At 37.5% G+C, this 20,199-nt stretch overlaps 1 protein-coding gene across 8 annotated transcripts in view; it reads left to right on the top strand.

Annotated features, from left to right (window-relative positions):
• Positions 1 to 20,199, top strand: part of PDLIM5 (PDZ and LIM domain 5) — a 228,994-nt gene that overhangs the window by 73,752 nt on the left and 135,043 nt on the right. For all 8 annotated transcript variants that reach the window (XM_047855535.1, XM_047855534.1, XM_047855532.1 and 5 more), the window contains exon 3: positions 408 to 559. In XM_047855535.1, coding sequence (XP_047711491.1) covers positions 408 to 559 — 152 coding nt within the window. The remainder of the gene's footprint in view (positions 1 to 407; positions 560 to 20,199) is intronic.

Here is a 20,199-nt window from a genome sequence, read left to right as displayed (position 1 = left end):
GGTTAAATCTGCTGTCTGTGTTACTCTTTGTGCTCAAAAATACAGCTGTTTAAAGAGTTCTAAACATTATTTTTGAAAGAATTTAAATACCCTGTTCACATTACAGATGCTAAAATGTCATTTGCTTGGCTACTTCTCTTCTTCATTCATAACAATCACATGGTACTGTTACACAATAAAGAAATGGAGAAATTATCAGGGAACCTTTTTCAGAAAATTTAGCAAGTAAGAATTTAAGAAAATAGGAAAGTTATTTGTTACCTGTTAATCAAGATAACTTTTTATTAATTTGTCTAAAAGTATATAAATCTACTTTTCTTTTGATATAAGCAAAAGTATAATTTTCATCTGCATTTATTCTCTGTTTTTTAAGGAGTGACACTCCTAATGAAATCTATTCATTACAGCTAAAAGATGGAGGCAAAGCATCCCAGGCAAATGTAAGAATAGGCGATGTGGTTCTCACCATTGATGGAATAAGTGCACATGGAATGACTCATCTTGAAGCCCAGAACAAGATTAAGGGTTGTACAGGCTCTTTGAATATGACTCTGCAAAGGTAATTTGCATTTTTTTTTTTTTTTAACCTCAGAGAGAACAATACTGAGGAATGTGTTTTTGTGTTATCTGATTCATGGTATTAACTCAAGTTTCTACTACCACTGTTTCAAGTAGATAAATTAAAAAATGTAAAGGCTTTTAAATTGAATAATTGAACAGTATGAAAAATTGGTGAAAGCTTTGGATTATTTCCCCATAAAAAGACATGTATTCATGTATTCATAAAAATTGTATGTTCAGTTTTAGAAAATCTAAGATTTCCTAAAATTTCTCAGTAAAGTACAGGCTAAAAATTCTTATTATAGGGTAAAACTCTTGGCCTTAATATTCTGGGCAGTATATTAGAGGGTATTATTTCAAGATCTAGTTTGGCTTTTTCTTAGTATGTCTTTTGCCCTTTTTTTCCTGGGTAGAAAAATAATTTTTTTATATACTCATTTGAAATGCAAATTTTCTGAACTTACTGTTTTGTTTTTTAAAGTTACTCTGGCTTTAGTTATAGCATAGCTAATCATCTCATTGATTATAATATATCAGGCATTTTGAGCATTTCAACATTTGACCTGCTGCCTTGAAATCATGTGGATTGCTTGCTAAAATTACTGACAAAATCAGAACATCAGAAAGGACCAAGAATTATATTTTAATAAGCTGCCTGTGATTATTATGAATTATAACATTAGGCTGAGGGGAAGGAAGGTGAAGGGGAGTGGGGAGAAGGTGACTGACTGATGGCTCTGAACCTTTAGGCTTATGGGGAAGGTGGGTATGGAGGGTTTTAAATAAGTCTTGTGTTTGATGATTACAGACATATTCTCTATTTCTGTAAAATTTGGAAGACACCATTTTCTTCCTTGAAACGTCTCAGGCTTCCATAAATTATTGTGTATATTATAAATTTTAAAGAGGGGAATAACATGTGGTACCAAACATATTTGGCTATGGAACCGTTTTTCCTTGGAGTCTCTCCTGGGACTATTTAAAGGCTATACTATACACAGGCTAAATTTTATGTACTTGTCTGGAAGAGTATCAGTTTGGTCTTAAAACTGAATAGGAGAAATTTTTGTGAACTTAGACTTACAGATTTACTTTGATGCAACCATTCCTCCCCTCGCCCCTCCCCCCCCCCTTTTTTTTGGTGGGAGAAATTCATTTCAGTGGGACTATTTGGTCAAAGGTTATTCGTATTTAAATATCAGTAGCTATTAGGTATATATTTTAATGCATATAAAGGAGTCAATGAGAAAAAATAACCTTGCTAAAAAGTTCTATTTTTGTAGTGTCCTTTCTGTTCTAGGTACTGAGACATATAACACAAAATTATTGTTACTAATTATATGAAAAGTAGCCATTTTTGTTTATAGTCATTTTTACTAAGTATGAATTTTGAAAGGATACCATGAAGCCAAGAAGATTAAATTGTCTGAGATGTTAACTAAATAAAATAAATAGAGATGGTGATGGGTGTTTCTCAAATTCTAAAGTTGGAAGTTTATGTAGAGTGTAAGTTCTTTTCCTGGGCTGTGTATCCCTTCTTTCATATCAGCCTAATTATTTTCACATTACACTCTTCTTATTTAATGACCCAGGACCCAGTGTCTTATTTTCTGTTGAAAATACTTCTGGGTCCCCTAAGAATAGATGAAAACCAGATGTTACCTTGTTTGGATGCATTTCCAATGTAAGTAATCTGTTACTGACCTTTAATAAAGATTCTCTTAAGCTACTTAACTATGAATTTAACGAGTTGCTATAAACATTTGGAGATGCGGCATAATCTTTATATTTGTGAGTATGGATATTCAGGGACCCAAAACATGAGAGAGAATTTTAGAGTTCTATTGTTATTTGTTGTAATTCTCAAGTTTTTGAATACTTCTTGTGTTAGGCAGTGTCAACCTGAAAAGAGATTTACATTTAAGAGAATTTATGGTTTAACATTGACATACTACTGAAGAAATATTTTTTTGCCTTTCAAGGAAAAAATAAAACTTTGAAGAGGTAGTTTCAATTCTTCCCTATACATACACCAGTCCCTTCTTAAGTTCTCGCTTCTCTCAAAGCAAATAAGTAGTTTTCCTTCCACTTATTTCTGAATCTGACAACAGCATCCTTTTTATTATTTATTTATTTATTTATTTTTGAGAGACAGAGCACAGGCAGGGGCAGAGAGAGAGGGAGACACAGAATCCGAAGCAGGCTCCAGGCTCCGAGCTGTCAGCACAGAGCCTGATGCCGGGCTCGAACCCACTAACTGTGAGATCATGACCTGAACTGAAGTTAGATGCTTAACCTACTGAGCCACCTAAAAAAGTTTTTTTATTTATTTTGAGACAGAGAGAGAGAGAGAGAGAGAGAGAGAGAGAGCACGCACACAAGTGAGGGAGGGGCAGAGAGAGGGAAAGAGAATCCCAAGTAGGCCCTGTGCTGTCGGCGCAGAGCCCGATGCGGGGCTTGATCTCACACAAGAGAGAGATCTTGGTGAGATCTTGACCTGAGCTGAAATTCGGAGTCAGATGCTTAACCAACTGAGCCATTTAGGCACACTGACACGAGCATCCTTAATTGGCCTCCAGTCACCTTACCTTCTTTATTCTATCTATCACCAACCAGACTGCTTTGTATTCTCCTTCCAAACTGAATGACCTACAACAGTATTTGTGCTGTGTAACTCTTTTCTTCATAAACATGGACTTTGCTTTGTGAGTATGTAGTACTTCCCTTTATAGACTTTTCTTAATCCAGTTTTCCTTGAAGCAGAACCTGAGGTGGGATTCCTGTACAAGTAATATATCAAGAAAGGTTTTTGAAATGTTACAACAGAGTGAGTAAAGCAGAATTGGGAAGAAGAGGAAACTGAGATGAGCAAATAATGTGGTTTCAGGGGTTATCTAGCCTTAGCTTGATCCGGGAGGGAACTTGGGAGCAAAATCGTATTATAGAGGATGTCTTGCCCTGAGGCAAGGGAATTGGGCTTTTGTCTCCCTTCCCTTGCATTTGTTAGACATTGGCCACCAGTTGTTGAGGAAATGTGTATGTGTGTGGATGTGTTTGCAAAGTGCATGCAGGGGAGGGGTAGGAAGTAGTTTCTCTTGTGGCTGGTGTGAACAGAAAGTGGCTGGTGTGAACCATTAGCATTTCCTTAGTTGCTGTACCAAGTTGGTAGAAGGGTCCCAGAGGACCCAGTCTGGATACAGCACTTGCTATGAGATTCCTTCTAGACTTGAGTCCTCTTGCTCAGAGGATTTGGCTGTCTATGATCTAGACTCAGATTGTCCTCCCCAGATCATCACGACTCATCAGTGAATGCCATCATTTTATTTAGTTCCTTACTGTCCTTCACCTCCCTGGCTGCCCTCTCATGAAATTCACTTTATCAGGGATGCCTACCGACCTACATGCCAGCTCATGTCTCTGCATCCACAAAGCCCACATCAGACTTCATCTACCCATAGTCTTTTCTTTGCAACTCATTCATTTTTTTTTTTCCTGTCTGAATGCCAATGACCAGTTTCTACCATTTGGTTCAGCATTTAATTATATACTAGGTATAACCAGGAATAACAAGGCACATTCCATGAGTCATATAAATAAATCTAATTAGTTAATAGTTGTACCTAATACTGTCTATATAATTAACTAATTACTCCATGTATATATTAGTTCTGCTTCTCCAGCTAGACTCCTTGAAAGCAAAGACCATGGTGTTTGCACTATTTGTGTTTAACAGCATCTTGAATAGTTTTGTGTTCTTAATCTCTAATTAATATTTGATGGATACCAGCATTAACTCCCAAACTGGGAATCGTTTGCTTATTCCACAAATAGTCTCGAGCTTTTACTGTGTGCCAAGCATTGTTATAGATGCTGGGGACATGCAGTGAACGAAACAGACAAAAATCTCTGCTCTTACAGTGCTGACCTTTGAGTGAGCAGAGATAGACAATAAACAAGTAAGTAAAAGCATGTATTATATTACATGGTGATAAGTGTTATGGGGACAAACAAAGCACGTAAGGGAGATAGGGAATGCAGGGGTAAGGAATTGCAAGTTAAAATAGAGTGGTCAGGAAAGCTTCGGTGAGGTTATTGGATATTTGGGTCATGAGTATCCCAGGCAGAGGAAAGAGGTGGTGCAATGGCCCTGCCTGGGAGGCCAGATTGCCTGGAGCACAGTGAGTGAAGGTAGACTGGTAAGAGGTAACATCAGAGAGGCAGCAGGAAGTGGCTTGAGATGGGACAGAACTCGTAGAGCCTTGTGGGTCACTGTAATGTTTGTAATCAAATTTAAGTTTTCCTGGACCTAAAAAAAAATTGTGAGAAAGCCCTGAAGAGTTTTGGTGCTTGGCCAGACCTACCAGCAAGGTTTGGGAAATGACTTCATTATTGGAAGCAGGGGCTAGACAGAGGAGAGAGCAAGCTTCTCCCCAAGTCCCCTCAGTGGCTGTGCTGCCTTTTCCTTCTAGCTCTGGAAACACTGGATGGTTGCCACTTCTGTGGAGTTCTGCTCACCTCCACCCAAGAATCCCCAGGGGGAGAATATAAGAGAAAAGCCATTTTTGTTTTTGAAATTAAAGTTACCAGAAATCTTGTTTTGTGAAATTTTTTTGCATGAAGTACTAATATGTATCTATTTATTAAATAAATATATAGTATATATATTTGATTTATCTTTTCTTTATGCCCAACCTCAGTATCCTAAAATAGGATTTAGATAAGAAAAAGCAAGATAAAGATACTTGCTTATGATTAAGGTTATTTTGTAACTGTTTTTTCTATCTAGTCTAATTTTGGAATATTTAATAAGGCAAATATATTATCTTTTTGATATCCTAAAAAAATAAGTCTTGATTCACTGTGTTCTGTGTATCTAATGCATATAGAGGTGTGGAAGATTTCATTTTAATTTGTCTTTTATCTTTGGAATAGGAGTAGAAGTTTCTTTTTCTTTTTGTTCCCCCTGCAACTGGAACTAATTCTAAGAGTACTACAACTGGACAGTGAACAATTCTATTTGAAATTATTTTTCCTCTTGGGGAAATTAGGCAAATAGTAGTGTCCTTATATCAATTGCGTTTGGCCTATACTTTTATCCAAGTCCAAGTGGATTACTTTTAAAATACATTTCTGCTAACAAAAGAAGAAAATTACTTTCTACAGCTTTGATGTCCGATAACTATTAAGTAACTAAATTAGAGTTGGATTCTATGAATAAGGTTTTTAACTGTTTCATTTTATTTCAGTAATTCTTTGCATAACTTAGATAAACTTGCTACTAACTTACTGTATGAATTAGGGGAAGTCACTAAACTTCTGATACTTAATTTTCTTGACTATAAAATGAGGTCATGGGTGATTTCTAAGTTCCTTTAAATTCTGGTTCTTGTTCTGATTTTTCAGCTGTAAATGGATAAGTTCCCTAGAGCTTGCTATTAGATCAAACTAACTTAAGTTTGCTTATTTTGGCTGAGTGAATCAGGAAATTGGACTTTCTTTATTGGAGTTATCTTAAACTGTGCCAGGTTAGCAAAGTGACTTGTACTATTCTGCTGACGTTAAGGTGAAAGGTAGGTCAGATGGATATTCAAACAGCATTTAATCATAAAAAAATATTTTCTATATTGGTTCTTATTTTGTGTTTTTAAATTAATCCTCTCAGAATCAAAGAGAACATATATTGTTTTTTAAGTCTTCCTTGTTTCTCACAATACTGGTAGTGACAGGTCTGTGGTTTTTTTTGTTGCTTAGACTTTATTTTGTGTATAACTTATTATGATTGGAAGTGAAAGATCTAGAAGGATTAAATTTTGAAAAATATTGATGTACTCTCTTTTCTCCTCCCCTTTTCCTCATCCTTCAAACAACAACAAAAAATTGTCAGAGGTCCAGTAACTACTACTAATGAATGACAGATTGGAATAATTTAATAGGCTCACTGAGTTACAAGAAAAAAGAAAAAAGTAGCTGTTGTACCAGACTGAAACTATTAGCCTTCTTTTGTTTCATTTTAATGGATTGCCTAACGTTTTATTACTGTTAGCTTTATGGGTTCCACTTTGCTCTTTCAATAATAGCATAGAGGCAAGAGTTTAGAAAGTATTTTTTTTAAATCAAGGTTTTCAGTTCTCTATTTGGGATATTTGAATTCGTGTGAATTAGAAAATATTTAGTTGGATTATCTTTTCATTGGAATTGCACGTTGATATTTCACATGCTTTTCTAATTTATATTCTACAGTTTAGGTTTTACTGTTTTTTTGTTTGGTTGCTTGTGTTGGTTTTAGTTTTGTTTTTTAAATCTCAAGTGGGAGGATGACTCTTTCTCAGAAGGGCTAAGTCTGATCACGTCACCCCCAGCCCCATCACTAAAATTAGCAGTGCACCTTAGAAAAAGGGAAGAAGACAAGCATGCATTGACGTCTCTTTTGTGCAGTACTTTTAAAAAAATATAATTTTATCCTCATATGAATCCATCAAGGAAGGAATTAACTTTCCATTTTTCAGATGAGTACATTATGGCTTCAAGAGTTTATGTGATTTACGTATCAAACCCAGGTCAGTTCAAAATCTATGCCCTCCCCACCTTCTTTGTTGTAGCAATGGACTTAATGACTCCACTATCCTAATACAATTTGATAAGACAGATTAGTAACACAGGAGGGTAGCTTTTTGACTCTCACTGGTAAGCAATAGCAGCTGTATCCACAACGGTACTTTTCATTTTCACTCTCACCTGTGGATCGGTATTCTAAAAGTTATATATATATATATATATATATATATATATATATATGCGCGTATATGAACTGAAATCAGACAATTAACTGACTGAGCCATCCAGGCACCCCATCTGTAAGTAATATTTTACTTATTTTCTAGGTGTTTCATAGACCCTATATATTAGAATGAAAGGAAAATTTAAAAACGGAGGCTAAATAGTTTAGTGGGCCACTAGACAGGAGTATTCATTTGGATGCTGACTTGTGTGTATGGTTGCCTATCCTAAATCAGAATGTGATCTTTTAATTTTCCCTCCTAAGTTTATAGCTCTGTTGACTATATTTGCTAATTTATTTCTGTCTTAAAGTTTGAAGTCTTGGTTCTTCAGCAGGCTTCTATCTGTGTATTCCATGGGTAACTAAGGATTCAGGAATTTTGAAAAATGTATTTTAGGCTTTCTGCTCTTTGGAAAAGAAATAACTGTCAATTATCAAGTAAGTCAGAAGGCATAGAAGAGAGGTATTTATCTTGTATCCCCTTTCCTTCATTTCAGTAGGGATAAAGATTGTTGAAAATGAACTTGGAGGCTCAAGTTAATTTTTTTTGAGAGTCTGTGGCAATTTGACAACAAATTTGGTAGCTATTGGTTGATCAGAGTATATTTTGCAATTTGAAATTCTTCCCCTTGAGCTTTATATCATGAAAGTGTCTGGTTCTTTTTTTTTTTTTGAGAGAGAGAGAGAGAGAGGGAGTGAGCAGGGGAGGGGGAGAGAGAGAGAGAGAGAGAGAGAGAGAGAGAGAGAGAGAGAATCTTAAGAAGGCTGCACACTCAGCGTCAAGCCCAACATGGGGTTCCATCTCACAACCCCAGGATCATGACCTGAGCCAAAATCAAGAGTCGGATGCTCAACTGACTGAGCCACCCAGGTGCCCCGGAAGTGTGTGGTTAGTTCTTAACAATAAAACTCTTATTTATTCCTGTGAAGGAAAAATTATTTCAATCTGTAATCCTTTGGGAAAACAGTCCTAGGAAATAATACATCCAAAGACCTGTTATTTTATCAAAAAGCTTTATTGAAAAATTTTAATATGTAGAATTGTTTGCGCAGAATTTTTTTAAAAGGCCATGAAACAGAGCTAGAAAGAAGGGGAATAGTAATAACGCTGGCTTTGAAATTGGGCAAACTTGGGGCAAACCTTGGTTCCACCACTTTCTAGCTGTGTAATCTTAGGCAAGTTATGTAACTGAGTTTCAGTTAGCCATTTGTTATTGGGCATAGTAATAATTGCCTTCTAGAGCTCTTATAAAGTTTAAATGAATTAGCATGTGTAAAGAACCAAGGGCATAATAGAGATAAGTTTTTTCTCCTTTGTCCCTCCTCCTTTCCTCATGGTCAGTATTATCATAGTATCTATTGTAATGATGGTTCTTGGAGATCATCGTTATTTTGTTTCTTAGCAACCAAATGGGTGTGACTAGAGGGAAACCGAGAAAATGCGAGGGCAGTCTGGTAGGTAGTTATGTGAGAAAGTCAGAAAGATAATCGCACAAGAGTTAGAAAAACATTGTTTAGTCCAAGGAGTGATTTTTTAAAAATATTCGCTTATTTTTGAGAGAGAGAGAGAGAGAGAGAGAGACAGAGAGACAGAGAGACAGAGAGAGAATCCCAAGCAGGTTCTGCACTGTCAGCGCTGAGCTTGACCCTGGGCTTGAACTCATGAACCCTGAGGTCATGACCTGAGCCAAAGTCAGATAGATGCTCAACGGACCGAGCCACCCAGGCGCCCCTGCCGAGTGATTTTTTGATTGTGCACTTGCGTTAAAGCTTTGTACAGCAGTGCAGTGGATACAAACAGGCTTCCCGCCAGCTAACTAGTGCTTTTGTTCACAGTGATCGGCTGAACCAATAATTTATGGCAGCGAAGAGAAACCAGTACACACCTAGTCATGTTTATTCTGCTAATTCCTCTTGTTCTGCTTGGTGTAGGGATCGTTATTCTCTTCAGAGTGGGTTAAGTCAGACAAACAAAAAAATGAGATTTGTTTTCTCTCTCCTCCATCCAAATTCATGTGTACTTCCTTTAATGTCCTGAGTAACATATTAAAATAAAGTTAAATTACTCACTTTTGGACTGTGTTTTTATGATACTCTTAGAAATCATTTTTTATAAACTTTTGTCAGCACAAACATTAATTACTTAAGTTCGGTTGAAAATCTCGTAATGTTCCAAGTTTTTAAAAACTGGACTTTTCCTCCAGGTTTACATTCTGACTGGCAGCCATAAGGGGTAGATATAAAGAGAGTGGTTTATGATTTCTGCTGTTAAGGAATTTTTATCCATCCATTGGGAGAAGAAGAGACAGGAAGTGCTACTGCAGGGATCCCATTCAGATGGAAGGCTTTCCTGGGGTGCTGAAACTTGGGCCAGGCTTTCAGGATGAGGAGGGTGTCTCAGATGGAGGAACAAATGCCCTCTGAGGTGGTGCAGAGGTGGCCAGTCCCCAGGCATGTGTTGGGATGAACATGTTGACCAATTGGAAACAGAGCTGGGGACAAAAGGAAAGGTAGATTAGAATAGTGCTTTGCAGGGCTTTAGACACTGAGGCATTTATTAAACGTTTTTATCTGAGAAGCGACATATAGTGAAACTGCTTGGAAGAAGGTGGAGAGACACACAGAGGCAGGGAGACCGGTCAGGCAAGTATTGCAGTAACTTTACTACCTGAGGGCTTGAAATGAAAACAGGACAAATGAGAGAAAATAGAACTTGAAGAGTAATTCTAAAAGTCACTGTAGTGGTGTGAAATGAGGAAAGAGGAAAGAGACAGCTATGGTCCTGATTGTTAGCCTGCTGGACCACACTCCATTCTCCCTTCACCACCCTCCCCCCGCCCCACCTTGCTGTTCTGCTTCCTGTGGCCTCCCTTTGGCTTCCGTTCGTGTCACTGAAACTGCTTCACCCATGGAGGTCCCACAGATTTCCTCAGCCTTTTTAACTTGTTCAAAACTGAGCTCTATACCTTGTCTCACCAGTTTGCATCCCCTGCTGCACTGATCTTGGTGAACCGCTCACCTCTACCCCATCACCCAGATTCAAAAGACTCATTCCTTGCCAGAACCTTTATTCTCTAAGTACCTGTTAAGTTGCATTTGTGTATATCTTGAGACCTTGAATAGAATAGAATAAATTAGCATGGCCCCGGGGTATGATGGTGGGAGAGACACAGCTCCTAGTCCTAATGCCTGGGTCTTAAAGGGAAATGTTTAAGATCCATTTGTTTAGCTTATACTAATGGAAAACTTGTTGTGCTGATCACTGAAGATAAAAAGCAAGTCCTTACATCTGCCTTCAAGGAGCTCACTGTATGGAGCACTGGTTTCTAAACTTAAATAAGGACCTCCCCCCCCACCCCCCTTTTAATGTCAAATATTTTATGGGTAACCCTTCCCCCATCACATTAAGATAATAATTGTATTTTTAGTAACCACAGGTTTCATAAATATTGTATTAAGGTAGTAATTGTATTTTTAGTAATTGCAGATTTTATATTGTATTGCGATTTTAAGTGAAGAGGAAGATTTTTACATTTATGTACAAGAATCTACATTTATTTTAAAATTGAAATATATGCATGATTTAAGCAGACTTTCAGCTTAGTGCTTAGGACACAGATGAATTTATGACTCACTTGTGAAAACTTAAAACTGTGTGCCAGTTACCTCCAGCTGTTTCCAATTGTGATTCAAAGATTGGGAACTACTGGCCAAAAAAATTTCAAGCCATCTGAAAGTAGAGAGACCAAGTCATAAGCAGAGCATCCGGGGAAGGCAAGTCTGATGAGAGAGAGCATGAGAGTGGGGAGAGAAAGAGACAGACAAACATAGTAGGACAGTTGAAAGAGCAGAGAAGCTTGGGAAGATTTTCCTGGTCACATCTGCTTATTAGCAGATAGGGTGGACCACGATTCTTCCACATTGTATTCTACCAAATTGAGCTTCATTATCATTTTAAGAAAGAAATAAGCTTAGTTTCAGAGTTTTAAATGTTTTTACTTTTTAAAAAAATTTTTTAAATTTATTTTTGAGAGAGAGAGAGAGCGAGCACGCGCACAAGCAGGGGAGGGGCAGAGAGAGGGGGAGACACAGGATCCGTGGCAGGCTCCAGGCTCTGAGCTGTCAGCAGAGAACACTATGCAGGGCTTGAACTCACGAACGGTGAGATCATGACCTGAGCCGAAGTCAGATGCTTAACTGACTGAACCATCCAGAGCGGCTTGGACTTAGAAGATACTTCAAAAAATATTGATTGCCTTTCGTTGTAGAGAATGCTGCCTTTAAGTTATAGTAATTTGTACTACTTTTGCCAGATAAATTTAGAAACAATTCATAAGTTAATAGTGAGATAGAGTGACAGTCTGGTCATTCTTGTGTATTTAACGGCAGCAGTCTCCTTGGGGTTCCAAATAAACATTTTTGTCCATAGCATCAAGAACTTTTGAAACAGTTGAAATTCAAGTCATTCCCAACTGTTTCCAGTGGCTGTTGTTGCTATTAATAGTCTCAAAGATTGAAATAGCTTAGGCTTTATGTGAGGTAAAAAGTAAACTGGACTGTTTGTGCAAAACACATATGTGGCAGATTACTTATACTGTCCAACTTTGTGGCTTACTTTTTCTTTAATGTATTGTAAAGCCTGCATTTTCACAGTAAACCAGCTTTATACACAGGTTTCTAAATGTTACTAGTCTTAATTTTTTTTTTTTTTTTTTTTTTACCAACCTTGCTCCCTTATTAACAGTTTAAATGCATAACAATAGTCCTTCATTCATCTGTTTTTGGGTATGGATTTTAATTTCTTGAGTAATACAGCAAGAGTTTATTTCTGAATTATGGTAAAACTCCACAGATGATAATTCTGAATTCAGTGACCTCTCTTAAGTTTATAGCACTGTTTTCCTGTGTAATTCATCCTGTTACAATGAATATGAGGGACTTTCCAGGTTCTTTTGTTTTACTGGAATTATATAGACTCTGCTTTGAAATAGTGGATTTTTTATTATTTTAGAATATTTTTGTTATCCTGAGAATATGTTTGGTTACCAAATTATTCTTAAAACTAAGAAAAGTATTTTTGTATTTGAAAGATAAACTTGTTGGGGCGCCTGGGTGGCGCAGTCGGTTAAGCGTCCGACTTCAGCCAGGTCACGATCTCACGGTCCGTGAGTTCGAGCCCCGCGTCAGGCTCTGGGCTGATGGCTCAGAGCCTGGAGCCTGTTCCCGATTCTGTGTCTCCCTCTCTCTCTCTGCCCCTCCCCCGTTCATGCTCTGTCTCTCTCTGTCCCAAAAATAAATAAACGTTGAAAAAAAAATTAAAAAAAAAAAAAGATAAACTTGTTAATTGCCTCTTTCAAAATAGGATTTTAATCTCTTTGACACACTGAAATGTACAATATCTCTTTCCCATATTTCATAGATTTTGTAATGTTCATGTAGATTTAATTTTCTGGTGAGAAGCCTATTTGCTATTAGTGAGCCAAAGAATCATCTCCAAAGGGTCAGTGCAAATTGCTCCTTTATTGCAACTTGGCTGTGCTGTTTTTTATTATTTGCATGTAGTTTTTGTTGCTATATAATATTTACAGTTGAAATTATTTTGGTATTATGCAGAAAATAGTTTATTTTTTATCTATTCCTTTAAAGAGGCTTAATAGGCTATAACAATATTCATGTTTCTAAGAACTTTAGTTAATAGTTTTTCTTCTGAGATATCTGATATAAAAACTGTTAAAGTTGCTAGGGAAGCTGGAAGATTCAGTCTTGTTTCTTAGCACACAGTAGGGATTGGGTAAGTGAATGATATTAAAAAAAAAAAAAGCTAGCATTTTATTTTTTTATTTTTATTTTTCCCCCCAAATTGTCATTTAAAATTCTGGTTAACATATAGTGTAATACTGGTTTCAGGAGTAGAATTTAGTGATTCATCACTGACATATAACATCCAGTACTCATCCCAACAAGTACCCTCCTTAATGCCCATCACCCATCTAGCCCATCTCCCCACCCACCTCCCTCCACCAACCTCAGTTTGTTCTCTATCATTAAGCGTCTCTTAATGGTGAGGCGCCTGGGTGGCTCAGTCGGTTAAGTGTCCAACTTCTGTTCAGGTCGTGATCTCATGATTCGTGAGTTTGAGCACCGCGTCGGGCTCCGTGCTGACAGCTCAGAGCCTGGAGCCTACTTCAGATTCTGTCTCCTTCTCTCTCTGCTCCTCCCCTACTTGTGCTCTGTCTCTCTCTCAAAAATAAATAAATGCAAAAAAAATTTTTTTTAAAGTCTCTTAATGGTTTGCTTCCCTTTCTCTTTTTTTCTTTCTTCCCATATGTTCATCTGTTTTGTTTGCGAGATTCCAATTATGAGTTAAATCATACGTTATTTGACTTTCTCTGACTGACTTATTTCACTTAGCATAATACACTGTAACTCCATCCATGTTGCAAATGGCAAGATTACATTCTTTTTTATGGCTGAGTAATATACCATTGTGTATATATATGTGTGTGTATATATAAATTTATATATATAAATTTACATATATATATATATATATGTATATAACCTCTTCTTCATCAATTCATCAGTCAGTGGACATTTGGGCTGTTTCCACAGTTTGGCTCTTGTTGGTAATGCTGCTATAAACATCAGGTACACATAGCCCTTCAAATCTGTATTTTGTAAATGCTTTGGGTAAATGCTGAGTAGTGGAATTGTTGCATTGCAGGGTAGTTCTATTTTTAACTTTTTGAGGAACGTCCATACTGTTTTCTAGAGTTGTTGCACCAGTTTGCATTCCCACCAACAATGTAAGAGAATTCTCCTTTCTCTGCATCTTAACCAACATCTGTTGTTTCCTGAGTTGTTAATTTTAGCCATTCTGACTGGTGTAAGATGGTATCTCATTGTAGTTTTGATTTGTATTTCCCTGATGATTAGTAATGTTGAGCATCTTTTCATGTATCTGTTAGCCATCTGGATATCTTCTTTGGAAAAGTGTCTATTCATGACTTCTGCCCATTTCTTAACTGGATTATTGGATATTAGATTTTGTAAGTTCTTTATAGATTTTGGATACTAACCCTTTATCAGTATGTCATTTGCAGATATCTTCTCCCATTCAGTAGGCTACCTTTCATTTTCTTGATTATTTCCTTAGCTGTGCAGAAGTTTTTTATCTTGATGAAGTCCCAATAGTTCATGTTTGCTTTTGTTTCCCTTGCTCCCGCTGACTTGTGTAGTAAGAAGTTGCTGCGCCTGAGGTCAAAGAGGTTGCTGCCTATGTTCTCCTATAGGATTTTGATGATTTCCTGTCTCACATTTAGGTCTTTCATCCATTTTGAATTTATTTTTGTGTGTAGTGTAGGAAAGTGGTCCAGTTTCATTCTTCTGCATGTTGTTGTCCAGTTTTCCCATCACTCTTTGCAGAAGAGACTGTCTTTTTTCCATTGGATGTTTTTTTCTGCTTCTCAAAGATGAGTTGACCATTTAGTTGTGGGTCCATTTCTGACTTTTCTATTCTGTTCCATTGATCTATGTGCCTGTGTTTGTGCTAGCCTCCAGATTTGCTTTTCGTTTTCAGGGTTGCTTTGTCTATTTGGGGTCTTAAGTGGTTTCATACAAATTTTAGGATTGTTTGTTCTAGCTCTGTGAAAAATGCTGGTGTATTTTGATAGGGATTGCATTAAATGTGTAGACTGCTTTGTACAGTATAGACATTTTAACAATGTTTGTTCTTCTAGTCCATGAGCATGGAATGTTTTTCCATTTCTTTGTGTCCTCTAGTTTCTTTCGTAAGTGTTCTATAATTTTCAGAGTACAAATCTTGTACCTCTTTGATTAGGTTTATTCCTAGGTACCTTATGGTTTTTGATACAATTATCAGTGGGATCAATTCCTTGTTTTCTTTTTCTGCTACTTTGTTATTGGCGTATAGAAATGCAACAGACTTCTGTACATTGATTTTATATCCTTTGACTTTGCTGACTTCATGTATTAGTTCTGGCTATTTTTTTTGGAAACTAGCATTTTAAATTCTTAATCTTAACAAGTTATTGGGCTTGGAACTTCATACACTTTAGTCATTTAGTCTTCATAGCAATTATTGTGACAGATATTATCACCCCACTTTACAAAGAGGGTGAGTAAATACTGTACTTCAGACTCACACAACTTGTATGTATAAGCCAGAATTCAAGCTCAGGTCTGTTTACCTCTCATATAATGATCATTCTACAACATCACACTGTCTCTTTAAATAAAGGAATTAAGAAAATATTCTTACTGTGTAGTCATCATAATGCCCGTTGTCTAAATGTTCATTTTACTATTCCAAATATACCACAATAAGAGTTTTTGGCATAAAATTTGTTCCATAGGAGGCAGAGAAAGAGGTACTTATGGAGACATTTGTTTGATATTCCAGTAATTCCAAATTCCATGGAAAATATTAGTAAGAAGTCAGTGTTCTTTGAAAAATTTGTGTTTTCAGGAGCTCTCACCGTATTCTGGCAGTAATATTACCTCGTTCATTCCTTTAGCAGCTCCAACATACGCATTCTCCGGATTTATTAAAGCAGCTTTAATAATATCTTCATCTGCGAAACAGTTTTTCAGTTGAATTACAATGCATGGCTGAGTTCAAGGACAGAATTCATAGCATTTTAGAGGAAGCAGCTCTAGCTGTCAGCCAGTAGTACTCTTAGTCTCCTTTCACCATTTGCCTCTATTTATGCTTCAGAGTTTCTTTTTGATCTGTTTTAAAAAATACCTACCAAAAAAAAAAAAAAACAAACCTACAGTGACAACTCTGTGACAGGGGTGCCACTGGGATTGGAGTTGTGCAGCAGAGGAGAAAAGGAACAGCAGGCAGGCGTTAGGCCATGAATTCAGCTTGCTCAGCCAGTGTGCCTCCTCACTCTGCTCTACTCTGTTCTCCATTTGGTGCTCTGACTACAGTGTTCTTTTAGGTATCTTATCTGTATCTTATACCGAGGGGAGGAAATATGCTGGATTTAGTGGCAAGTTGGTTTTTACCAAATATCTTTACTCCGAAAGTAGCCAACATGTTTTCCGTTTTCTCTAACCTTTTCTCCTACTTTAAGTTCATCTTCCTGCATTTCTTTCTTTCTTTAAAACCTTAAAATCCCTCCACTTGTCTCTAAGGTGTCAAACTGTCCTTTGCTAATTACACATGTCTGAAGCTTGAATAAACCATATGCACTTGAACTACAGAAATAGGAAAAAAGTGTATGTTAGTTTCAGTGGATACAGAGACCTTAAAAATACTGAGGTACAGATTTCACTGCCCCTGCCACCCTCCCCCCCCATGAATGAATGATGATGGTAGGAAAAAACAGCATTTTTCAGTCACCTGAAGTTTGAAGTTCTGAAAAGGAAGCATTTTTTAGACTAAGGGCACTAAGAAAGTTTTCCATGATCTTAGAAAAGAGATCTTCGTTGAGAGTGATTCCATGACTAAAATATAGAGCAATTTATGATTTAGTGCCAAAAGTACTCAATTTTCCCAGGAATCGGATGAGATGAGCTGGGGTGGAGGTTGGGATCAAGTGAATTAAGAAGCTTGAAAGGATTGTAAAAACCTTAGCAAAATGCGAATGAGTGGTGAGATGAACTAAGTTTTCTGTGACTCAAACTTAAAGCACATGTGTCTGTATATAATTCATACCTCCCACTTCCTTTGTAGTGTAGAGCTGTGTATGTGCTGCCGACTGAATTTGTTGGCTAAAGAAAAGGACTTACGAACAATGGAGAAATGTAGGGGAAGATTGGGGCTGCTGAGGACATGATGTACCAAAGAGAAGGCACCCTTTTTTCCTCCCTCTCTTCTGCAAGCATGTATTTAATTACAGTGGTGTGCCAGTGGCTGTGCTAGGGTCAGGGAATAGGTGGAGAAATTAATGTATGTCTTAGTTCAGGAAAGCCCTAATGGGGTGAAACAGACATTTTTATAATCCAGGTTGATGGTTGTCAGAATGTGGATATATACAAGAAGCATCTGGAACATGGAGAAAGAGTCTGAAAGAGGCAGAGAAAATGTCCTACCAGATAGTGCATGAGCTGAAGCTAGAGTATAGAATAGGGGCTTACCTGTGGTCAGTAATGGGAGAAAAGAAGGCATTCTAGGCAGAGAGGACAGCTTGAGCAAAGCCGCTCCTTTCTGAGAACTTGTCAGCAGTTCACTATGGCTGAAATGTAGTTTTTGAGAGAACAGGAAGAATAGGAGATAATTAGAAGGTGAAAGGGTTCAGATTATAAAAGATCACAGCTGCCATAAGTAAACTTTTGAATTTTGATTCTTAGTTAATGGGAAACTATTGAAGAGTGGTTTTGAAATACAATAATAAATGTAATAATAATAGTGTTTATTGATCAGGTGCTTTAAATTAGGCATTCTTTTAAATGCTTTACATATAACTCATTTAATCCTTTCATGAACTTTGTGAGGTGTCTGATGCTTCATGAGTTTGAGCCCTGCATTGGGCTCTGCGCTGACAACAGAGAGCCTGCTTGGGATTCTCTGTCTCCCTTTCTCTCTGTCCCTCCCTGTCTGTCTGTCTGTCTGTCTCTCCCTCCCTCTCTCTCTCTCTCTCTCTCTCTCTCTCTCTCTCAAATAAATAAACTTTAAGAACTTTGTGAGGTATGGATGCTATTATTATTCTCCTATTAAGATAAGGAAATGGAGAAAAACAATGCTTAAGGTCATTCTCCAGGATTACAAGCCCAGCTATTCTGGCTGTGTGTAAATGTGTAGGGCGGGGAAGGAAGGAGACCAGTTGGGTGGGAAGGAATAGAGGCCTGAGTGAGGAGAGAGTTGTGGGGAGGAAGCCCTGATGGTGAGAGCTGGAAGTTCCAAACTGGTTGAGGAACTTTCTGAGGAGCAGCTGTCTTGATCCATGCCTCACTGTCTCTTTTCTGTTATTTATCTCCCATTTTAAACTCAGTTCTGTTTCTTTTGCTTAGTTTTTCTCTCTGCTTCTTTCCACTTAGTAACACTGATTTACTCATTCCCTTAATGACTATTTGTCAGGTTTTTAGTGGGATTAAAATTCATTAATTCCCGTACAGTTACAAAAAACAAAACAAAACAACAACAACAAAAAAACCCACAAAAAAACCCTCGTCCCTGCCATAAAAGGACTGTTTGATGTAGTGTGAATACTACAGCTAAATACAGTACTTGTAATTCAAGTTAGTGTGAGCAGAATGATAAAGACTTCTGAGAGAGCCATGTTCATTTGACCGTGTACTTCATTTTCCATTTGTGTTTCTAAAGCCATCGAGATACATTTATTTGAGCTGGTAAGGTCTGCAGCTTCCTGGTTTCCTTAAATATAAGAGCTGGGCCCCTCATAGAGCCATGGCATATTCTAGATTTAGGGGTATAGAAAACTTAGTGTCCCCTAACACATACACACATTCACCTCTTCCAGATTTCCCAATATTTGGTTTTAAGAGGCAAAAAAAAAATCTCATTAGTGAATGTAAAACCTCATTCACATCTGCTACTGGATTGTAAGTTCCTAAGGGCAAAGGCCATGCCTGTCTTGTTTACAGTAGTATGTACTGACCTTTCCCACAGACTTGCTCATGGTTTGTGCTGAAGTGTTTGTTGAACTGAATACAGCATATGAGGGTGAACATTTCCTAAAAATACTTTTATTAAGAATTAAGAAATGAAAGCAAACAATGTACAGAAGTAATGAGTGAGACTAATGTGCACAAGTTTGTGATGCTAAATAAAACTATACTAAATTGTAGCACAGAATGGCAAGAACAGTTTTGTGTGGCAGCTCCACATGGTCTATCCATCCCTCGGGAGCTATAACTTTAATGTCTGCATTTTTAGATCTTGATTATAAACCCATCCTCTTCTTTTGTCCAACCAACTATCACCAGCTAGGGAGTGAGGTAATTCATTCTCCTTTCTACTGCCTCTGCCCATGGTGAGAACAGAACTTCCATAGGCATCTTTTCTGCCTACCTGGAAGGGGCTCATGAAGGACACACCTTCTGTCCCTCCAGCTCAGCTTCTCTCCTGGGAGTTAGAGTCAGTGTCTCGTTGCTTCTAACTTGATACTCATTGGGCCACTTTACCATTGAGTGGCATACACTGTGCCATAACAGGGTCATAGTCTCCAAGTTCTACTTCTTCACCTTTTGTTCTCATGTGTGGCAGGTGCCCTGGTTAGGGGAGAGGACTACAGTTCTCTCTTACTTCTTGTTCCCTTTTAATCTACTGGTTTTTTGTTGAATGTTGCAAAGACCACAAAGGACCAGAGACATCACTACAAACATGAAACCTACAGATAACACAATGATTCTTAATCCATATCTTTCAATAATAACAATGGATGTAAATGGACTAAATGCCCCAATCAAAAGACAGTGGAATGAATAAAATCAGAATGGATAAAAAAACACCCATCTATTTGCTGTCTATAAGAGACTCATTTGAAAAGAAATTTTTTTAATGTTTATTTATTCTTGAGAGAGAGACAGATAGAGACAGAGTGTGAGTGGGGGAAGGTCAAAGAGAGAGGGAGACACAGAATCTGAAGCAGGCTCCAGGCTCTGAGCTGTCATCACAGAGCCTGACGTGGGGCTTGCACTCACAAACTGTGAGATCATGACCTCAGACGCTTAACCGACTGAGCCACCCAGGTGCCCCTACAAGAGACTCATTTTAGACCTGAGGACACCTTCAGATTGAAAGTGAGGGGATGGAGAACCAACTGTCATGCTACTGGCAGTCAATAGAAAGCTGGAGTAGCCATACTTATATCAGACAAACTAGATTTTAAACTAAAGGCTGTAACAAGGGCATATATCATATAATCCAT

Source organism: Prionailurus viverrinus, chromosome B1 (assembly GCF_022837055.1).
Source record: "Prionailurus viverrinus isolate Anna chromosome B1, UM_Priviv_1.0, whole genome shotgun sequence".
NCBI lineage: Eukaryota > Metazoa > Chordata > Mammalia > Carnivora > Felidae > Prionailurus > Prionailurus viverrinus.
This window is presented reverse-complemented; position numbering and strand designations above follow the sequence as displayed.